The 21128-nt window shown below is 50.5% G+C and overlaps 8 protein-coding genes across 8 annotated transcripts; 2 read left to right on the top strand and 6 right to left on the bottom strand.

Annotated features, from left to right (window-relative positions):
- Positions 1-2500: 2500 nt before the first annotated feature.
- On the bottom strand, positions 2501-3063 carry CABS01_13771 (uncharacterized protein; the record flags this gene model as incomplete). The annotated part of the gene is made up of 2 exons (XM_060547113.1): positions 2501-2545; positions 2602-3063. The coding sequence occupies 2 exons, from the start codon at positions 3061-3063 to the stop codon at positions 2501-2503; spliced, it is 507 nt and encodes a 168-aa protein (XP_060394456.1).
- A 1852-nt stretch (positions 3064-4915) lies between these two features.
- On the bottom strand, positions 4916-6408 carry CABS01_13770 (uncharacterized protein; the record flags this gene model as incomplete). The annotated part of the gene is made up of 6 exons (XM_060547112.1): positions 4916-5062; positions 5196-5421; positions 5510-5693; positions 5763-5966; positions 6216-6255; positions 6397-6408. The coding sequence occupies 6 exons, from the start codon at positions 6406-6408 to the stop codon at positions 4916-4918; spliced, it is 813 nt and encodes a 270-aa protein (XP_060394455.1).
- A 164-nt stretch (positions 6409-6572) lies between these two features.
- On the top strand, positions 6573-7898 carry CABS01_13769 (uncharacterized protein; the record flags this gene model as incomplete). Its single annotated transcript, XM_060547111.1, has 1 exon — positions 6573-7898. One exon carries the CDS (start codon positions 6573-6575, stop codon positions 7896-7898), a length of 1326 nt encoding a protein of 441 aa, XP_060394454.1.
- A 1492-nt stretch (positions 7899-9390) lies between these two features.
- Positions 9391-10836, top strand: CABS01_13768 (endo-beta-1,6-galactanase; the record flags this gene model as incomplete). Its single annotated transcript, XM_060547110.1, has 1 exon — positions 9391-10836. The coding sequence occupies one exon, from the start codon at positions 9391-9393 to the stop codon at positions 10834-10836; it is 1446 nt and encodes a 481-aa protein (XP_060394453.1).
- A 403-nt stretch (positions 10837-11239) lies between these two features.
- On the bottom strand, positions 11240-11680 carry CABS01_13767 (uncharacterized protein; the record flags this gene model as incomplete). Its single annotated transcript, XM_060547109.1, has 3 exons — positions 11240-11295; positions 11378-11456; positions 11513-11680. The coding sequence occupies 3 exons, from the start codon at positions 11678-11680 to the stop codon at positions 11240-11242; spliced, it is 303 nt and encodes a 100-aa protein (XP_060394452.1).
- Positions 11681-14217: 2537 nt separating this feature from the next.
- CABS01_13766 (uncharacterized protein) lies at positions 14218-14493 on the bottom strand (the record flags this gene model as incomplete). The annotated part of the gene is made up of 1 exon (XM_060547108.1): positions 14218-14493. The coding sequence occupies one exon, from the start codon at positions 14491-14493 to the stop codon at positions 14218-14220; it is 276 nt and encodes a 91-aa protein (XP_060394451.1).
- A 1688-nt stretch (positions 14494-16181) lies between these two features.
- On the bottom strand, positions 16182-16819 carry CABS01_13765 (uncharacterized protein; the record flags this gene model as incomplete). Its single annotated transcript, XM_060547107.1, has 4 exons — positions 16182-16204; positions 16294-16385; positions 16457-16532; positions 16606-16819. 4 exons carry the CDS (start codon positions 16817-16819, stop codon positions 16182-16184), a joined length of 405 nt encoding a protein of 134 aa, XP_060394450.1.
- A 2334-nt stretch (positions 16820-19153) lies between these two features.
- Positions 19154-19546, bottom strand: CABS01_13764 (uncharacterized protein; the record flags this gene model as incomplete). The annotated part of the gene is made up of 1 exon (XM_060547106.1): positions 19154-19546. The coding sequence occupies one exon, from the start codon at positions 19544-19546 to the stop codon at positions 19154-19156; it is 393 nt and encodes a 130-aa protein (XP_060394449.1).
- Between the last annotated feature and the right edge of the window lie 1582 nt (positions 19547-21128).

Here is a 21128-nt window from a genome sequence, read left to right as displayed (position 1 = left end):
ATGTCGTGAATACGCACCGAATCTGGGGACCGTGGCAGCCCTGTGCTCTCTCTCTCTCTCTCTCTTGCGAGTGATCTACTTGCTGTTCGAAGCAGGCACCTCACCAACGTCTTCATTTGAGTTTCGTTCTCTTGTCTCTGTGTTGACAGTCTCTTTTTCATCCTACTTTTGTCGGCCTTGCCAATGTGTGGTTGAGAAATTTGAAACTCAGAGTTACTTTTCAGTTGAATTTTGGATTGAGTCGCTCAGCTATCCTCAATGGCCAAGTCGAAGGAGTCTTCCTCGTAGGGAATGTCGAAGTATGTCTTCTTGGTCGTCTGACTCTCACTTATCGTCGCCTTATGGTCGTCCCTAGAGTCGTAGAAGTCTTCGCAGTCGTTCATGCACTCAGTCTCCTATTCTCGTACTCGGGCTCTTCTCTATCTCCGCTGTGAGTGACTTTCAAATTATGTGCTGTTGATCAATGGCAATCTTAAGATGATGTTATGTCTGGTTACGACTCTTCTTCTTTTACTCTTGCCATCAGCTTCTGGCTGTCGAATATGTCCGCGGACACGGCATACGTCTGATCAAGCATCGAAGCCAACACCATAATCGCCGGTGGGTGATAATTTGCGGTAGTATCGTCATTATTGATCTTTTTGCGGTTTGCGATGCCCTTCGAGAATGCAAAGGGAGCGGAGAATTCTTCCCCAATCCGCACTCTTGGTGGAACGGTGTTGTGAGGTGGCTTGCTAGAAAGCTCCGCCACAGCGGAAGACTCAACGGAAAAGCAGATCCCGTTGACAGAGTCGTCTTCTGCTGGCGCTCCTTACAAGCTTTGCTGTTAGTCGAACCTTCGAGCGTAAGGGTTATCATCGCCGATACACACGGTGCTATTGACATCTAGTACGGGGAGCTGCAACATTATTTCGTGCCTGACTGGTTTGTCCACAATGACGACATGCTTCCTCTAAGGCGTCCCACGTGTCCGTCTTTTATGTATTGATCATTGCGATAAAGAAACACTTGGCAAACGATTCGGTGTCTTCTTCATCGTTTTTATATAATTCCGCATGTCTGAACTGGTGCCAATGTCCATGGCAATTCCATGCATGTGAAGCCATCGATGAGTCTGGCCAGGGTGGACGCAACTAGACCTCAAAGAGGCGCTTTGAACAGAACAGGAGCCGTTGGATGCGACGGAAGATGATATCCTTGAGTCTTCACCCATCCCACAGTCTTTTGTTGGTGGCGAATAGCCTCGCCGGCTATGTCCCAGGCCCCGGCGCCAGGTAAACCAAGACTTGCAGGCAGGAAGTAATTCCTTGGCTCCTTGCACCGATAGCAGGGAACGGTATATTCTATCAAGAATCTTCTCCGCTCATTCCGAAATCAGGGGCTTTGAGGTGTTGGGCTTGGGGAGTAACGCCTTGTTACTGAAGGTAGTAATCCGTGTATATGCCACGGTGTGTAATGATTTAGCCCATGGCGAGGGGTTTCATAAAACTTATCCATTCTGGGTAGTCAAATCATCGTTCTGTTTGTGACCAAAAAAAAAAAGACAAGGAATTATAGGGGAGAGAAGTGAGTGATGTAGTCAAATTCCTCAACAGTGAAGAAGGACAGTTGCCAACCTTCCCCTTCGCCTTTGGATTTGGGTAAATGAAAGGGCCTTCCGCTAGGTAACTTGAGCGCTCGTTGTTTTTTGTACCAATACAGTCCTAGTCAGGATTATAAACACCACATCCTTTCGCGCCTGACATGGTAGTATTCCCAGTTGTCGGGATAAGCAAAGCCACTGCGATAGCTCACTGGCTGCCCTCATAGAATGCGATGAACTCGAGAACTCCCGTTCAAATGAATGCCTCAATAACAGGAGGCCCGTAAGCTACCCTTTGAAGCAGGTCTTGCCAGCACAGTCGGTAGACAAGATTATTTCATTTTCCCTCTCGCGAGGTACTGCTTATTCTTCAGAGGCCTTTGAAGATGGCGAGAGCCTGGCGAGAGTTTCCTTATGTGCGTCGCCGCCTTGTCGCCCAAGATCTCGGGAGTCTTGCTCTTAAGGGTGCACGCGTTTATATAGTGCCGGGCGAAGTCTACCCAGCTGAACAGCGTCGCAACTTGCAATGCGTTCTCCGGGATGCAGACCAATCGATCCGTTAGAGGAAACGAAGGACAAATGATCCTTCCCAATATAATGACACCGGTTGACACCAGATTCTGCTTGAGATATAGGGCTCGGAGTGGCGAGTTTTTGTTGCTCCATGAGAAACAAATACTACAATAATATGGAGAATGAGGGGAGATGTTAAAGGAGATCATGTATCACAACCAAGATGTATTAGGTAGCGTGTGGCCTATGACTGACGGATATGCGGAGAAACTTGACGCATGTCTGCGCAGTTGGAGTCAGTTCTCGCACTTGAATAACGTCCCAAGCATCCTACCACTCGAGGCTTCTATGCGAAGAATTTTCTTCGGAAACGAACGCTGGAACCGCAAAATTGCAGAATGCCCCTTACTTCGATCTGGGACGCTGACCGCCATGGTTGACCTTGTAGTGCTGTAGCAAATGAAGTCAGCAAAGGTCCCGTCGGTTTAGGAAGACAAGAAACGTACCCGGTTGCGAGAGCTCTTGTGCTCATAAGAGCGTCCACAGCCAGCGAACTCGCAGACGAACTCGTCTCTGTCGTCGTTTTCGTCACCGACAGTCGGGGTCGGTGAGACACTTTCGCGGGCGGCCTGTTTGCGAGCAGAAGCCATCGTCAATGGAAGCGCGGTACGCAGAACTCGACGAGTGCCAGGTGTACCAGGATTGGCAGGTGCAACAAGAGAAGCAATAACTCGAGTAGCAGTAGGCTTAGGAGCTAGGGCAGAAGCTGGAGGAGGGATCTGAGCGACGAGGGGGACAGATGCCACAGCTGGGACAACTGGTGCGGCGGTTTCGGGTGGATCGGCCTGCTCAAGCATCTTCTGCGTGACCTTCAGTGCGACGCGCAAGACATCGTCGAAGGGAGTGTCTGTGTCGGAGGAGCACTTTTCGAGTGCCTCGATGACTCTTTGTTCGAGGGAAGGTGCCATTCTGAGCCTTTTGTTAGCCAAGGGAGAAAGCAATTTTGAAAGCACAGACTTACTCGTATGATTTAGCTTATTTCCCTCGATAGAAAATCTGATTGTTTGTGAGAGAGAGGAAAAGTTTGGATTGAGGAATCTGCGGACAGATATGGTGGTGGAAAAAAAAATTGAATAATTGGTCGGCATGAAAAGTTGAAGCTGGACAAGCAGAACCTATTCCGCGGAAAGTGAGATAAATGGGAAGGAGCGATCTAGTTGCCATTGAACTCCTTCTTCCAATTCTCTTCAAGTATTCTATGACGGCGATGCGTGGACCAGGAATACTCCACCTAGCCGTCTCGCTACTACTTGAGTGAATGTGATGACTATTTTGTCTTAAACCTATGTCCTCCGAATTTGAATGATCCTTTGGCTTCATCGTTACGTTGATCCCGTGGGGGATTCTGCATCGGGGACATGCTGGATAAGCCATGATGCCTCCAGCGATTCTTCGCGTAGTTGTAGACATGTCTTTAATTTCTGGCTCCAAATCTGGGAAATCGTCCTTGATGTCATCCGTCTGTCTCCCTGCTGGTACTAAGCTCGATTGATCTGGCTGAGGATATTGAGCAAGATAAAGCTTCATGTGGATTACTACCAGCTGTAATTATCTGACATGGGTGCAAGGCTCAGCAGAGAATCCTTAATCTTCGTCGATATCTTTGCCTTTGGCATCACGCCTCTCACGTATGATTTCGATGAGCGAGAGAAAGCTCTTGCAGGGCGGGAAAACGTAAGGATGAAAATCCTTTCCATATATTTCCTTGCGACCGAACAATAGCTTTCAATCGTAGAGTCCTCGGCTATGAAGTAGAACGACTAATGAACCAATTGAGAGTGGTTCTCGGGCAGTTTAAAACCCTCCGCCGGGAGTCCTTCTCAGCCTTCTCCTCACACGCACGTATGCGTTGGTCTTGGAGTCGTGGTCAGCCGATACCATTTTTCGTTAACGTTAGAAGCTTCTAAACTTTAATAACAACGAGGCATTAGCCGTTGAAATCAGCTTTGCCTTGTACGCTCTCCACATGTCCTGCAGCTTGGCCAACAGCGCCGCGTACAGGGTAATCACCATCAAGGTGACCTGAATATTGAAATCATCAGCCGCCGTATACCTCAGACCGTGGACAAAAAGCCCTTGCCAAACGCGGTGAAAATAAATCAGAAGATCCAGTTCGCGTGTAGACATCTCCATCTCTTCGGTCTGGGTACTTGTCGCTGTAAGATCTCCCCGGCTGCGACCAACTACTTTAACGGAGAGGTATTCCGTGTTCCTATAACCAACGGGAGTAGTACGATATTTAAGAACAGACCATACATTGGCTCAGGATCGGACTACCAGGCCCAGAGAAGAACATTAGAGGAAGAGATCTGCAGTTGACGGCAGTTTTGATGGATGACGTTGGTGTTTGCTCCTCCGAATGAAGCCAAGTTGGATAGGGCTGGCAGGGTCGGTGGAATGTGCAAACCCTCTAGCTTTGATAAATGAGTTACGATCGGCAAGCCATGATGAAAGACGCTTTTTGACTGGCGTTTGGTATCGAAGAAAACAGAGGGAACCCAGTCTTGCTTCAGGTCGACAACTTGCAATTGTCCTAGTTTAGAGAAATGGTATGAAGTAAGAGCCGAGGGTTTGATGATGACTAAGAACAAATACTGAAGTTACGTCAGACTCTGGACTCAGGGTAAAGATTGAGTAGAGCGAGCATGCCGTCGAGTATGACAGACTTTTATACTGCAACATAATCCCGCTTTCTTTCATTAGGTATCACCTCTACGTCAGGGCAATCCCTCGATGAACAAATAAGCGAATATAATGGCCTCAGCATCGATACAAGAGCTCGGGGATGGATATCGATAAAATCAAGGAAGGCTGGTCTGCTTGTATCACTTTCGCAAGCTCGGCATCCGACTTGGTTGGAGTGAACTGCTCCCGCAGTGAAGACGACGGGAACAGCTTGTAGATGATCTCGGGAGCGAGTTCTTTGAGTCTCCATTGTTAACGAGATTGGCTGCCGATGGCCGTGGGTAGGCCTATAGACGACGGCCGCTTGCTGAATGCTTGGGTGAAGCGTGGACCTCAAAGTGTCATCAAGGCCCACCAAAAGTTGGCAGACGAGACTTTGAACTGTCCTTGTATTCTCGATACCGGGGCCGTCGTTGCTGGGGCCCTCAACCATGCCGTCATCCTCGTCCTCTCTGCGCTGCGACTTCTCTCTCGCCTCGTCGGCCGCCTTCTGATGATTAGCGTGCGTACTAAGGCTCGCGCCTCCAAGGGACTGGAGCTTGCGCGCTCCGGCAGCATCCATTGTTACGCGCGCCATGCGCCTCGACGGGTCAGTCAGCGTAGTAAACCGGAGGTCAGTACTAACCAGCGACACATTACGCATCGCTATCAGGTTGATGCGAGGCTTACCATGCCTCTTGACCGTGCCTCCGCCGCAGATAGTGGGGAGGATGTCGCTCGGAGGCGGGGAGATCAAGCAGGCTTCCGGGCCCGGGGATTGATCGAGCCCGGTCGCTCAGCTGAGGTAGTTCATATGACGGTTTGAAATTGAGCCTAAAAATGCTTCTCAGCGTTGTAGAGTCGATGTGTCGACCTGAGTGAAGAATTAGCATCCATCATCCTGTAATATTATCGCGAAAAAGAGTCATCTTACCCAAGTTACCTATGTTCAGGAATCTGTTTGTGACCTGGACTTCTGCCATAGTTTCATATTCTGGAACATGAGATGAGACCGCCTCAGGAGTATTCCACAAGGTGATGGTCTTTCCCATCGTGCTGTTGGCAATCCAACTAACCAGATCAGACCGGAGCTCGTCACCGCTGGCAGCCACCAGGGAGATCCAGGGGCAGCCGCCATGCTGTTGACCTGTAGTTTAATCCTTTTTATTAAAGTCGACGTGATCCAGAATGGCACTGGCATTATGTTAGTGGTTACGCCCTTGGTGAAAGGAAAATGGGAAAGGGGACGTACTTGGCTTCTTTGAGCGTGGTGCGCTTGTTGGAGGAATGAACCCCGATCAGGAGCCTTTCGAGATATCTAGTGAGCAAGGGTATGAGGCAGTCTTTGTCCTTTTCACTGTTCATTACTTTCGCTGGCCTCTAGCTTCCTGCTGACCGAGAACGATGCTCACGATGCGCTGCTCCGTCTCGAAGGCCTAAGCCAGAGAGTATTCGTACCACTAAAAGATATCCAAGCTTCCAATGAAAACCTGTCAAAACTTCTGCTCTCCCAACCTCTATTCGGTGTCTTCATATCCCTGCTTTTCAAGACGCGTCTCTTGCCAATCGCAATATACGACAGCCGCCATCGTGGACGAGCACACTGCTGAAGGATAGGCGAAAGATTGACCGGTCTGATCGTGAGTTTCCTCCACCGCGCCTCCCAATTTTTTCGAGCTGTTTCTTTGGAGTCGAGTGTTCGAGCTGACCGTTGTTTTGTTGGAAGGAGATCGAGGGTAAAGTTATCACCACGATGGCTAGAACCAGAAGTATGGGAGGTGGTGGGTCCCCGGCCGCTCCTGCCGTTTCTGCCTCTCCTGCTGCTGGCAATAATATCACCAGCCATCAGCCAGATTCACCCTTGACCACCCGAAAACTTCGCGTGTCCCTCAACCTTGGCTCCCAAATATCCAATACCTCATCTCCCACTCGTGGCAGCCTTCGTTCCGGTCGCAACAGACTTTCTCTTCCATCATTATCATCCACTTTGCGCGAAGGCCGTATCATCCAGAACTCCAACTACGAAGCAGACGATTCGGGTCCAGCTTCTCTCGGCAAAGACGAGACTGAAGAACCTCAAGAGTTCGAGGATTTTAAAACAAGTCTCACAGCCAGGGCGAAGAAACTCAGCCCGCGGGTAACTACCGAGAACATGTCGGCCGCCACTCCTTCAGAAGCGACGATGGGCAGCACCACAGGCACCACCGACATCATGACGGACGATGAAGGTACACCAGTCAACGACACCCCGATTCCCCTCGATCTCTCCAGCGCCCGCCGAGCCAAGACCCCCGACGTGGACATCATCGCTTCATCGAGTGCCTCCTCAGCTCCCTCGACCCCTACCAAGCCGGCCTCCGAGCGCCGCAAAGCCACCCCCAAGGGACCGAAGTTCATCTCTCACAAAGAGGCGAATAGGCAGCTTCGCGATTTGATCGTCGCTCACAACGAGAAGGGAGCCGAGATGAAAGAAACGTCGGCGCTGTACAAAGACTTGATACGCGAGGAGAATGCGACCCCGATTATCCTTGACGAATGCGTTGCTATCGCTAGTGCTCGACTTGTGCGAGCCATTGACGATGTCGAGGCTCTTGAGGCTGGTCATCCGCCGAGAGTGGTGCTCTACCCGGCCGATAGAATTCCTGAGCTTCTTGCTGCTGTCGAGAAAGCCGAGGCCGAAAGAGACGCGTTCGATGCCGAGAATCAGCGCCTGTTTGCACAAATGGCCACGTTGAACGAGGAGATCTACGCTCTGAAGGCCAAGGTGAAAGTTGCCAGAAAGGCCGAGCTTGAAGCCAGAATACGAGAGGGCTTGTCAACTCCCTCGGTGGCCTGCAACAAACCCATTGCGCCTTCTGGATCTGGGCTGCCGGTCATTCTCGGAACCCCAATCGATTCGCCGCCTACCACTGTTGAACGGTTGGGATTGACTAACAAAACACCTGGTCTGGATAAATCTCCCGCTAGCTCAAAGACCATCGTCCAGAAATCAACTGCGCGGAACTCCAGAGCGGGCATGCGGGCATCGAGCTTGAATAACCCTCAGACGCCCACTAGAAAGAGAAAGGCTCGACACTGATGGTTTTGGGCTATTGCTGATCTCTCGCCCGGAAACAAGAACTCTTTTTATCCTACTTGCCTGCGCGACATTGTATGATTACACAGTCGCCAAGTCGCAAAGGTAAGTCTGCGTTGATTGTTCCGATAAGCTTCGTCCGTTTCTAATGCAAAAGCAGATGCGTCTTGACCATTACCAAGCTTGCCATGAGCTCATTAACCACAATTGCTTGCGATCAAGCATATTTGCGACTCCGTTATCTGTTTTCCTACCAAACTTGCCGTCGGGCTGTATGTCAATACTCCGTTCAAACATTTGCTCAAAAACCAGCTAACTTGGATTTCACATGCAGGTTGTCCCGCTTTAGCCCCGAGAGCTAATCCATGGCCAAAGGTACCCCAAATTGCGACTAAATTTGGCAGAAGTCTCATGACATGTCCGCGGATCGCGGAGCCGGATGGACCAGGTACCAAATGCCGCTTGCATGATCTTCCGCCAATGCAGACGCGGCAGCGGGTTGCGCCGCTGACACCTCTCGATGCATGTTACCATCAAAGCATGGCACTTTTCCCCGCGTTCTCCAGACTATACAGTCTAGACTAGCCGCGCAGCATACCATTCTACCGAGCTTGGGGGGTTTCCAGGCACGCACATTGGGTCGCATATGCGGGGAGGATTGGAGCTAGGCATTGGCGGCTTTTGAGGGATGATGATGATGTGTTGGAATATGAATTGGCAAACGGGATACGGCGGGCCACGCATTTGGCTTAGACTGATGTCGTGACTCAGGATACCCAGGGGACACGTTTGGTATCGTATCCATACCTGTTATCGCTTTGCGCATTCTTGTACAGTATTTTCAGGCACGCCCGCCATGAATCAGATCTGTTTCCCTTCTGCCCCTTCGCCGTTCTATCTTACTCTTGACTAACGATCCCGTAGTAGAATACAGCTTGGCGATCATAATCGAGCTCGTATCCGCCTTCTATTCACGGACAATTTGTCAATACTGTCCGTCGGATCCCGGCACCACGTTGTCGCTGATAATCTAACTCTAAACATGGAATTAACCCCTCGCGCCCTCGCCCAGACTGCGGGGCACAGCTCGAGCTCGAGACTCTACGTGATCCTTAACCACCATCAACGCCACATCCGTGCCGGACCCAACTGACCGAGCTCCGTTTCCCAGAAGCGACTCAACGGCCGTTTCGACGAACGACCAATGGTCCGGCTAAGTTACTACTGAATAAAACCGTTAGGTCGGGTCATTCTAGCTTCCCTTTCCAAGAGACTCAAGCTATCACACGGCCCGCGTATCCCCGTTTACTATGGCACTCTAACATACGAGGTCCACCATTCGAGTCAGCTCCCCTGCTCCCGTATCTCACTTGAGGGAAGGAGGTCAACTTGGCTGCGTAGGATCGTGAGAGCATAAGAAGCAGACGAACCTCTGTCCTGGCTTGTACCTGAAGTTCTCGTCCCAGCAGGTCCCGGCTTCTCAGATCTCTTAGCCATGCACTTCAAGACTCTTGCCGCCCTGGCCGTGAGCCTGGCCTCCGTCTCCCCCGCTGCTGCAGACACAACGACCACCATCGACGCCAAGTCGAACCGTGGCACCTGGGAGGGATGGGGAACCTCTCTCGCCTGGTGGGCAAAGCGCTTCGGCACCCGCGATGACCTCGCCGACATCTTCTTCACCACCAAGACCACCACCTTCGGCGGCGCAAGCCTGCCCGGTCTGGGCTTCAATATCGTTCGTCACAACGCCGGTGCTTGCAGCACGAACAGCATCAACGGCGAGAGCATGGTGGTCTCGACCAAGATGATGGCGTCCCGGCAGATTGACGGACACTGGGTCGACTACACCAACACCGACCCGGCCTCGTCTGCCTGGAAGTGGGACGTCGACGTGAACCAGCGCACCATGATGCAAAAGGCCAAGAGCCGCGGCGCAAACCGCTTCGAGCTCTTCTCCAACTCACCCATGTGGTGGGCAACCAAGAACCACAACCCGTCCGGTTCCGCCGACGGCAGCGAGAACATCCAGTCGTGGAACCTCCAGCAGCACGCTGTCTACATGGCCAATATTGCCAAGTACGCAAAGGACAACTGGGGCATCACCTTCGAGACCGTCGAGCCCTTCAACGAGCCCACCGCGAACTGGTGGAAGGCCGACGGCACACAGGAAGGCTGCCACATTGACGTCGCCACGCAGGCGACAATCATCAACTACCTCCGCACCGAGCTCAACAACCGCGGCCTCACCAGCATGTCCATCGCCGCCTCGGACGAGTCCTACTACGACCAGGCCGTCACCACACTTCAGAACCTCGGCGACGCCGCCCTCAAGAACGTCGCGCGGATCAACGTCCACGGGTACCAGTACGCCAGCGGCGCCCGCGACAAGGTCTACTCCCTCGCCTCGGCGCGCGGCCTCCGTCTCTGGAACAGCGAGTACGGCGAGAGCGACGCGACGGGCGAGAGGCTCGTGAGCAACATGATTCTCGACTTCCGGTGGCTGCGGCCCACGGGTTGGGTGTACTGGCAGGTTCTTGACGGCGGCGGCTGGGGTGTTATTGATGCGGACAATGAGGCTGGTACGCTTGGCTCGGCGAACCAGAAGTACTTTGTCTTTGCGCAGTTTGCGCGCCATATCCGCGAGGGCATGCGTATTCTGGATGGCGGTTCGGATAATGTCGTCGCGGCATACGATGCGGCCAACTCGAAGCTTATCATCGTTGCTGTTAACTGGGGCGCGGCGCAGTACCTCAACTTTGACCTGAGCGGATTCTCGCAAGCGTCGACGAACGGTGCTACTGTCACGCGGTGGAGAACGCAGATTGGAAGCGGTGATCGCTATGTGCAGGCGACTGATACTACGATCAGCGGGACCAAGTTCTGGAGTTACTTTGAGACCAAGATGGTGCAGACGTTTGAGATTCCCAACGTCAAATTGTGATTGGGTTCGGAGGTTAATTTCGCGATGTTATTCCCCTAGGATACACGGAAGCAGAGTCCTTTCAAGGTTGACAAGTAATGAAATCATATTTAAGCACCTAAATTCTCCCAAAGTCAAGTGAAAGTTTCAGTCTCGAATAGGTCAAGGGACATGAAGACTCAACATACGTTCCAATGCTGAAACGATGAGACTTGACGGCATGTGCTTCGCCCACCCAATCATCAAACGTGCAAATATCCGTTGACTAGACAGTCTTCGGTTGACATATCGCGTCTGCTCCGTATCCGCCATCTAGGCTCAAATTGACGACCTCCATGGCTGAGCACCGGCCGAGCCCAACCTCAAAGAAAGACACCACATGAGACCCGACCTCAAAAGCGCCTAATTGCAATGGGACCTAGTCTTAATGCGTGGTGTTGTCGTATATTGTCCGCGACACGTGCCCCCATCCCTTGTACACTATTACAGCGGGAAACCATTAGCTGTCTCCCTCTACATTCCAAACATCGCGGGGAGGAAGTCGGAACAAAAAGATGGGTACGAACAAAGTTCTTGCACTGGTATCTGCGTTCACCGTGAGGCCCGTGAATGATGCATTGGTTCGATGCTATAGCGCACATCTAACATCATCGTTAGTTCTCACTATGGCCTTGCTGGTGTTTGGTGGTTCTCTTACACCCCACATCATCCATGGCTTTTCTACTTTGTGAGGAGGTGGTTTCGCCAATGCGTCATTTGCGACGTCTTCGAAGTCTGTCATGTCCGTGACATCTTCGACAGGCAAGGCGGCGGTGGCGCCGAGGCCGAGGAGCATCGCCACAACGAGAAGATTAGGTAGACGCATTGTTATAATATGTTCAAATGAGTGGCGTATGTTGCAGTTTTGCGATTACACGTTTGATGATGAGGTGGGAAGGAGGTCGAGGGGGTCTTAAGGACTTCCCGGCGATCCGGGTTGTCAATATTTTTTCACATTTCCGGGGTAGACTTTCAGCCACGAAGTTTCCGTCAGATTCTCATACAATCAAGACCTTTGCAGCTTCCATCTTGATGGTGCCCGCTACCCGTTGGTCAAGTACGACGATAGTTGACGTTTGCATGGGAAGCGAAATTTCCACCAACTGCCGATGACGAAGATATCTGGTGGTATTCTTCGCCTGACAAGTCGGCCCGGCAGGATCCAGATAGTGACTTGTGCGGAGCTGTCATTAAAAGCCTACCATATGACCAGGACAACCACTACTACCTCAGTATGCCCTGACTTCTAGTCAATTGCTGTCTCCCAAGGATTGACGCCCGCCGGAGTCTTGTACAACTCCATTCCGAACTTCAGGGTTCGCAGAAGTCTTGCTCCACTTACCGGACCTGGAAGGTTTGTAAGGGACTTTGGGCGCTTGATTGGATTCTGGTTGGTGTTGGGCCGTGCCTTAGAGGAAACCCCGGGTAGCGGCGCAGGGCGGCCGGAGGGATGCCGATCCCTCCAGCCCAGAGACGACAGCAGGCTTCCGCAGAATGTAAGTAAATGATCAAACAAATGTCCGTTCACCTTAGACGCTCAAGCCTAAACGTAATCACCGGACGCACAGTTATCTTCAGTTATTAATATTGGCTCACATTAGGAACTGCAGCTTCAATCTCCATGTTTTTCTTCAAAGCCATCTTTATCTTGGCATTGACAGCCCTGAGCTCATATGCTCTAGACTCTAGCCCTCCTGAAACACACGATTTTCCTCAGCCTGCTTTTTACGTCGACCTTACAATGGACGAGTTTCTATCACTTCACGACCAATATAAATAGTGGCATCAAAAGACAGCCATTAAACGCGACTACGTCTTGAATGAGCTGGATGGAGTCTGTCTACTTATCGGGCCCATGTATCGATTTCAAAATGGATGGTGTTCTGCCCCTGCTAAACAAAGAAAATTCTACTGCCACATTCCAGGCATCCCGTCATCCCGCGAGGAGAGAAATAGGCTGAGTGGAACACGGACCTGTGGAAAGAATACACTGTGTAAGACACGCTAGATTTAGAACGTAGTAGGCACCTCGGTTCAATACCCCCATTGCGAAGCAGAGGTGCAGGTCAACAAGCCTACTGGAAGCAGTAGCTATCAGGGTGAATTTGATTGGGACACGGTTGAATCGTCAAGCTGGGCATTCATCTATGCTACGGCAGCACAGGGCCAGCATCTTGGATATCAATATACAGATGGGTCTTACTCCAATACGGAGCAGGGCTCTTCATGGTCCTGTACTCGATGCCCTTGGGGTTCGGGTGCAAAACTTCGCATGACTCATCCGAACAACCCAACGGAGGGATATGTCAGCGCTTTTACCCTTTAAGAACAAAGAAAAACATATACCGAGGCATCTCATAGTTGTAGTCTAGCTCTCGCAGTTACATGTCCGGAGACGATAAGCTCTTAACAAGACCAGGGTGTGGAGGGGCAAAAAGGAGCTTGCTTCAGTAAAATAGCCAGAAAATAGCCTAGTCGACTTTACTAGGACTAATCTTATTAACTACCCAGAGGCGGTATATTTCAGGCTTTGTAACCTATGGCTTGCTATAAAACTTCAATCAGGTAAACCCAACTAGCTCAACACTCCCTTCAACTACGTCATTCATCTTGACTTTTGGAATAAGGTGAAATAATATCGCCAAGGTCGCTTTTAAATAAATCGTGAAATTTAATCTCGGGCTATATGACCGCCACAACATCGCACAGTCGCTTCTTACCATTACGACCCAACGTGCATAACCAAGACCAGGGCCTGCCCCGCAGGCTTGCGGCGGCTGCGGCACACGATATATACAAGCGGACGGGAACATAGGGTGACTCGCGCGGAACGGAAGAACTGTGGCAAAGTCACGTGCAGATAAGATAAGATCAATGAGCGCCTGCGCCTTACACACACCAATATCCACTAAGCGATCACTCGACAAACAAGTTGATCACCAACAAAGGATATGTTTAGGAACAAGACTTATATATAGGATGGACTTGAGCTAGGCTCAAGAACGGACTTCTATAGCTTCTTCAGCAATCAATTTAGTATTCGATCTCACGATCACTTTCAGCTATCTTAACTAAGAACCCCTCTAATAAGATTACGATTGACCACCAAAGCCTTACGACTTACAGCACATAGCTTCAGGGAAGCTGTCACGGCCACGACACTATTTGGTACCCGCAGCCTCGACTTCTGCTAATATACTTCACTACGACCAGCTGGCCGTAACACGATAAAGCCCCTAGGTAAAACACCTTCCTCTAGCATTTAAAGTACTCCCCGCCCACTCTACAGATCACCTGTCCATTGGCAAGCTGAGTATGAGCTCCGTCGGTGACAACTATTTCAAGATCAGTTCTGGTATGATTTCAAAGATAAGTACGATTTAGTTTCTTACTGCGCGGTGTAGTGACAACAGCAACATCCATAGACTTGTACTCGTCGGTTTCGGTGCACTGAATCCATCTCCAGGAGATGGTCTGGCGGCCGGGGAAGCCCAACTCGGTGGTGCGGTGTCTCAAAGCCCATTCGACATCCCCTTTGCTAACGCGCTGAGTATTTGATCTATGGGCGCCCCAGCACCATGTAGTTTCGGCGGCTACAATGAGTTGCGCGCCGAGAAGTGTTAAGATGGCAGCCTTCATTTTGTGACTTGGGCCGAGTTTTACTGGGACTGGGTGTTGTCTCTATAATTCCGTCTATCTTCGGTATGTAATGCTCGGATGGAAGTGAGGATTTGAATGCTAGTAGGTAATTTCGTGTGACCTACCTCTTCTCGTGACAGATATGGTGGGCTTTTTATCTTTACCATGACTGGAACCCAAGTGGTCCAAGTAAGTTATCAATGTCGGAGCTAATATGAAGGCAAAGTTTGTTCAACGGCGTTGTCGAAGCCGACGTTAGATGTAAATTGTTTTTGAAGAGTGCGGGCCACCTCCCGTCGGCTCATCTGAAGAGAGTTCTAGCAACTGGGCCTTCTAGTTGAAGGACACAACTTACTGCGTAGTAGAATCAAGAGCGGTGTCAATCGCCATAACGCACGAGTCAGACACTAGAAGGCGGATGGCTAAGTAGAGTAAGGGCGGTGGCTTGTGCAAGGAAATAATATGCGTGCGCCTTGGAAATCGACAGATTATTTGGAAATCCTGCCCTTTGCAACTAAGTGGGATGCCGACGGCGTTTTGCGCAGAACCACCGATTGGGCCCAAGCAGAGTCCGTCATAGCTACAGCACGTATCCCAAGAAAAGATCCGATTGAACCGGTATAGGGAGGAGGACTCTCGAGGACTTTTGATATTTATTTGTAGCTTTTACCTATTATTTTATTTCTCTCTTCTTTATATTAAGTCTTTTAGTTAATTAAGTTTATATAACAGCGTTTTAACTGCTTGACCAAGGAATTCTCTTCACCTCTGAGCTCCACGGAATCTTTCTCCCGTCCAAATCACTCGATCGCGTTATGCTTATCCATGCTAGAGATAGCAAGGGCAAACACGTTGGCCTCGACGTGGTCTGCGATGCAACAGAACCGTTTTACGAGGACAAGGGAGAAGAGAGCAGCGGAACGACTATGATCAAGTTCGGGCAGTTTGATTATGCTCTTTTGAAGGATTTGAAGGGGTATATGGAGAGAAACGATTTGGAAGTCATGGCGTGTGAATAGTCATTCTATGACTACAAAAAGGGCAAATCAATGACCGGGTTCATGCCCATCATTTGGGTTTGAAACTACAGCTTCGGACTATCGCCTAACTTTGACTGAGGTGGTGTAAAGCTTTGAGCTCGCCGTTTACGTTCCCCTTACTAAGATACGAAGTGGGGTTGTCTGCAAGCTTTTTACAGTTATCACACAGTCGATATTTGTGAGCGGTTTGGCAGACACTGATCTAGATGACTTCGTATAACCATTAAACCAACTTTGGGCCTACTTCTCATCTCTTATCCCTATGTGCCTGTCGGATTGGAAGTCCAATTCGACCGCGGCATACAGCCGACTGCGCAGGGGCCAATTGGGGGCCCTATTTACGGTCATCGTAGCCAGCCCAGCCTACGGTTGGAACCTCCTTTTTACACCTACTACGCAGATATTCATATAGTTCAATTGATCTCTTCGTCAACCCACGGTTCGAACCAACTACCCTGTAATAGGGATACCAACAGTGCCCTTCAAACTCTCTACCATGAAAAAAGAATACCCCAGTAGCTGCAACGCGTCCTCGAACCATACTATGCTGCAACTCGATACTCGGCACCGCTGAGAGCTATCTGTCATCCGCCTCAGAGTGGCTGTAGTTTTGGATCGTCGGTGCTGATTGAGGTGCGTCACCCGGACCTAGAAGCACCGGTAGGAGCTCACTAGCAGCAAAGGCAGTAGTCAGCAATCTGTCTGAACGTGTTTCTCTCTAGTCTTGAGTGGAAGCCAAGAAGCATGTACGGGTACGTACTCTTGTCGTTGAAGTTCCAGTTGGAGTCAGCGAGATTGTAGATACCAGGGTTGACAATATTGACGATGGAGGCTCCCGTGCATCCAGCATTCCTGTAGGTGTGTTAGTGAAATGAGTCGTTCAGAATAGCTAGAGGGCATGCGTAGTACTAAGAAACACTTACTCCCAGATAGTGCAAGAAGTTCCCGCATCAGGCCCAAGCGATGAAACAACGTCGTTGAAGCCGTTGCCCAAGTCGTCTAGATGCAGCCTGAGTTTAGCAATAATTCCCATTCCTTGCCGTGATCACGCGCTAGATGAGTTTCAACTTACAGCATTGGCCAGTGTTGGACTCCAAGTTCTGGCAACGGCCGGAGAAGTTGGCGTCGGAGCAGATGTACAAGTGCGTGATGGCCTGAACCGTATCACCCTTGGGGTTGCCGACGCTGTCGACGGGGATGTTGACGGGTCCGTTGGCTTCATCTCGGGGGATCACGCCGGCGAAGGCGGCGGTGATCAGGGTGGCGATGGTGATAACGGACTGCATTTCGGCTTTGTCGTTGACAGAGATAGTGGGAAATATCAAAGAGGCTAGAGACTACCTATGCTTGAAACTGTAAGAGCAGATGCTGGCTGTGGATGATGAGATACTCAAGGGGAATGGGCGTGACACGGAGAGGTTAATATACCTCCCAAGATCTCATCTTCACTAGCTTTTCTTGGAAAAGATCTCATCGCGACCAATACCACTATGAGCCCCCAAAAGTTGGATCTTGAGTCTAGACCGAACACCCCAAAGTTAGCGTTTCCAGTCTGGACGAAGCCACGGAAGTTCCAATATCGGCGCTGACTTGCATTCCATACCTGGAACAGCTTCCTTTCTTGACTCTGGCTACAACACTTGCGCTGACTTGCATCCAATATTCGGATTCGCGCATGATCTATGCTCCAGGGTATCGAGTCATTTCTTGGTATGTCCGTGTAGCCTGCTTACGACTCTGTGGCACCTGCCACGTGCGGGTGAACTCCCCTCCGTTATGGTATTGTGAGAAACCTGACAAAGTGGCCTCGGGCCTCGCTAAAGAAGTATCATTTTTCAAGTCAGTCTTAAACAGGAGAAATTGATGACCATGTGCGGTTGGCGTCCAGGCTGATAGTTTTGAGACTGTCCAAGCCATAGTTCGATCGTCAGTTGGCGCTCAATACAGTGTACGAGTTATACCAGTGTCTACCAGATTCAAGCGACATCGTAGAGCTTACAGTGAAGCAACTTCCTGTAGAGCCAATTGCGCATGTACCTAATTTATGTCTCATGCCGCTGTAACTTGGGTTCTAGCAAGCTCTCAAAGTACTACCCGTACTTTGATCTGGCCAAGTCTATAGGCCAAGGCGAAGCATGTAGATTATGGGCAGGTTCAGGGCCTAAGTCAAGACGCACGGCTTGTATGAAAATGTAGCTGGATTGGCGATGCCTTTCTTGGCTTCGGAAAAGGTCATCAGGACAAGCCGTTGGGGGAAATGATGATTCTGACTGGCCACCTAGTAGGATATTGAGCTGGATAATGTTCCACAAAGGGGACAACACTGTAACATTAATTCACATAACCAACCGGCTATCTCAACACGTGTGGTGACAACATGAAATTGTCTCTTATCCCCTCTCACTCATGCATGGCGATAGTGAGAGTTCATGTGCACTGTGACCCTCACTTCTTCGGGAAGGTCGGTCTAACCGTGCCGCATGCAACTCAAATACCCGGCACGGGGTAAGAGGCATCAGATCCGAAGACCAGTGTCACATATGGGCAGGAAATCACGGATTTAATCTGGGATATCATTTGATTCGGCCGCGTTTTGTTGTACTGGTGTGCCCGTGTATGCATTCATGAACATTTCAGCCGGCCGACGGACCAAGGCAGCCTCAAGACGGCAAAGATCACGACGTGGATGCTCGGTTCTGTCCCAGCCTGCTTCTATCGCCTGCAGAGTCGTATACACTCGGCTACCTACTGCAAGTCTTTTTTGGAGTCCTGTAGTCAGATACAGGATTCGACTCACCTCTCTCTACTTGGCTTCTTCTTCTCGAGCGATTTGGAATGACTCGAACGGCAAGCACATAGGGACAAGCCTACACATAAATGCGAATACTGGGCGGTCAGTCTGAGTTCAAGAAAGAACAATAGAAACACATCCCTCACGTCTAACGATCGAGTTTTACAGTGTGCTCGCACTTGCAGGGACCTGTATTTCCAATATCAACCTGCTTTACACTTCATTGACCGCGAAACTCTAATGTATGATGGCATGCATCAAAAGGTTTCAGCCGAATGCATATAATTAGTTATGCTTATATATAGATTAGGGTGTTCCTGTGAGCGACTTGAGAGAATTCGTAAAAAGCTCAACAACAGACTCAGAAATGCAGAGAAAAAGCAAAATCATAATCATCCGCGTGATGCATCCGCCGGTAATCGAAACCGGGTCCCTTGCTAACCAGGTGTTGGAATGGAAGGCAAGGATGATAACCACTACACTACAGATGCGGATGTTGGTGTTCGGGAAACACCGGGATTGTTGCCTGGAAGATGCAAAAGGCCACTTATGTAGCTAGCTCGTTTCACATCCGTGTCTTTGTCGTGGGATCCACAACATGCAGGCTTTGGAAGTTATTTCATTGAGGCGGGCGATGGGGAAGGGCGCGTTACACAACAAAGGGACTGGACACCCTTGGGTTCCTAATGCGAAGGTACATCACCCTCTATCAACTCTTAAACGTATTTGATAAGACTAGCTATCATTTGATCAAGATTCTTTGATTCGTGGAATTCCAGTCAAGTTTGACGGCTGATCAGTCGGTCCATGTTCTCTTCGGCTGATTGTCCTACTCAGAGGCAGGCTCATCCGCCAAGTCAACCTGAAAAACACCCTTCGAGAACCTCACAACCAAGTCCCTTGCCTCCGTTCCTGGATCCTCGACATTCCATCTCTCCCTGTCTGTTTCCCATGTAAACTTGGTTATCCGACGGCTCTTGCCATCATCTCCTGCAGGCTCGACCGTGATCTTGCCCAGAGTGTATCCAGTCCAACTCCGGGCAAAGACGACGCTCTCCTCGCCGTCCTTCTCGAGGTGGACAATGGCCCAGCGGTCGTCCATATCCTGTGGTGTGAGTCCCTTCTTCATGCGCTCCCACCCATCTGCGGGGATGATGCGCGCCTCGTCCCAGCTCGACGAGGCCGGCTTCGAGGGCTCCCACTTTGCGCTATCGTCGCTCATTGTTTTGGTAGATTCCTCGGCGGTGCGGGGTTGTACAGTGCAAATCTGTCGGATGTCGCACGCAAGTATTGATTGAAATTTGACGAAATGGTTCAGGGTGGGACGTCGACGAAGTTGGCCGATGGAATACTGGCCCAAAAGCTGTACGACCTCAGATATATGTAACTTGGATTGACTAGGCTTCTGCCTGCTCCAGTTTGAGTTTCCCCTCCTCGTTGCCTGCTGATATTGACGCTTGTCCCCAAGCTCTCTTACGAGATGACTCAGACGAGGCATTCTTGTCAGCTTCAACCAGCTTGTCTGCATCTTGCCGTCACAATTGGTCAACGCCTGCCATGCAAAGAAAAACCGGCTCCTTGTTCAGCCTTGATGGCCAGAGTGATGATAGCCTATCACTGAATTATGAAGCCGCGACCAAAGACGAGTCCCCTGGAAGCTTGTTTTTGCGCAACCCGACAATCCATGGGCCACTGGCGCGGTTTTAGTCATCAACTATTCGGTGCATCCATAGCTAATCCGTCAAGAGAACAGACTGGATCTATGGGCTCTTGGCAACATCTTCTGTTCATCCCGGGAATTCTTCAGCTTATTGTCCGAGGATGCCTTCCAATGGCCATCTCTTCGACTTGTTGTCAGCATCGGATCCGGCGATTGTGAGGTCGACGTCAAAGGCGCGAGTCTGCAGACTTCATTAGCGTTGTAGATTTGGCGAGAAAGACGCCTGAACTCGACGAGGCTTCAGGCCCCGTTCTAGAAGAGGCACGGCTCCAAGGGCTGCCGCCACGGCGAATCCCCTTTTGATCTTGGGCAATGGCCAAAGCTCCAGGAGCACGATGGGTGTTCGTGAAGACGGATGGTTTTTGTCCTGAATGACTGGGACTAACGGCGACCTCAGAATGTCTCGGTAAGCCCTCTCTTTGGTTCCCGACGACCTGGGTTCTTTAGCGTCGCTATCCAGGCGTCCAGGCCTTTCCAAGCACGGCCTTTCCACAAACCGTGAGAAAGGACGGGAAATGGTCCCTTATTACCTCGGTGCTGGCTCGACTCACTCATGGCCTGAGACAGGCACAGCTGCCATGCCAAATGCGGGCGACCTCGTCCGGAAACGGGCCGCTGTGATCTAGCCAGTCTCTAGTTGTCAGCACCGCCTGGAATGGCGTTAGGTCTGGTCAAAGCGCTCGAGCATTTTAGCTTCGTAGGCCACGCGAGATGTGTTAGTCGTCGCCTCGCCGCACAAAGGGTCGATAGTCTCTTGGTGGCGTTAGAGATATCGTCCATCGGTAGCCCCGCGGTCACAATGAAAATCCCAAAGAGGTGGACGATAGTACGAATGAGTAGAACCAGACATAAAACCGGACGAGAAGACCATGGGAAGTGTTTCCAAAGACCAAGAGTATCGACTCCAATTCAACCCTTCTCTAGTATCCAGGGTCTCTACGAACCGTTTATTCTTTTTGTCAGACTGCCCCAGGACATTCGTTACGGTACTTGTTTCGCCTCAAGAGACATGACTCATGCTTAACCAGAAGTATGAATAAGGCTAGCAAGGGTAACCTTATACAAGGGGGTCATACACTCATTA

Source organism: Colletotrichum abscissum (assembly GCF_030869225.1).
Source record: "Colletotrichum abscissum strain IMI 504890 chromosome Unknown Scaffold_48.1, whole genome shotgun sequence".
Lineage (NCBI taxonomy): Eukaryota > Fungi > Ascomycota > Sordariomycetes > Glomerellales > Glomerellaceae > Colletotrichum > Colletotrichum abscissum.
Note: the sequence above shows the minus strand (reverse complement) of the source record. Positions and strands in the feature narration are given on the sequence as shown.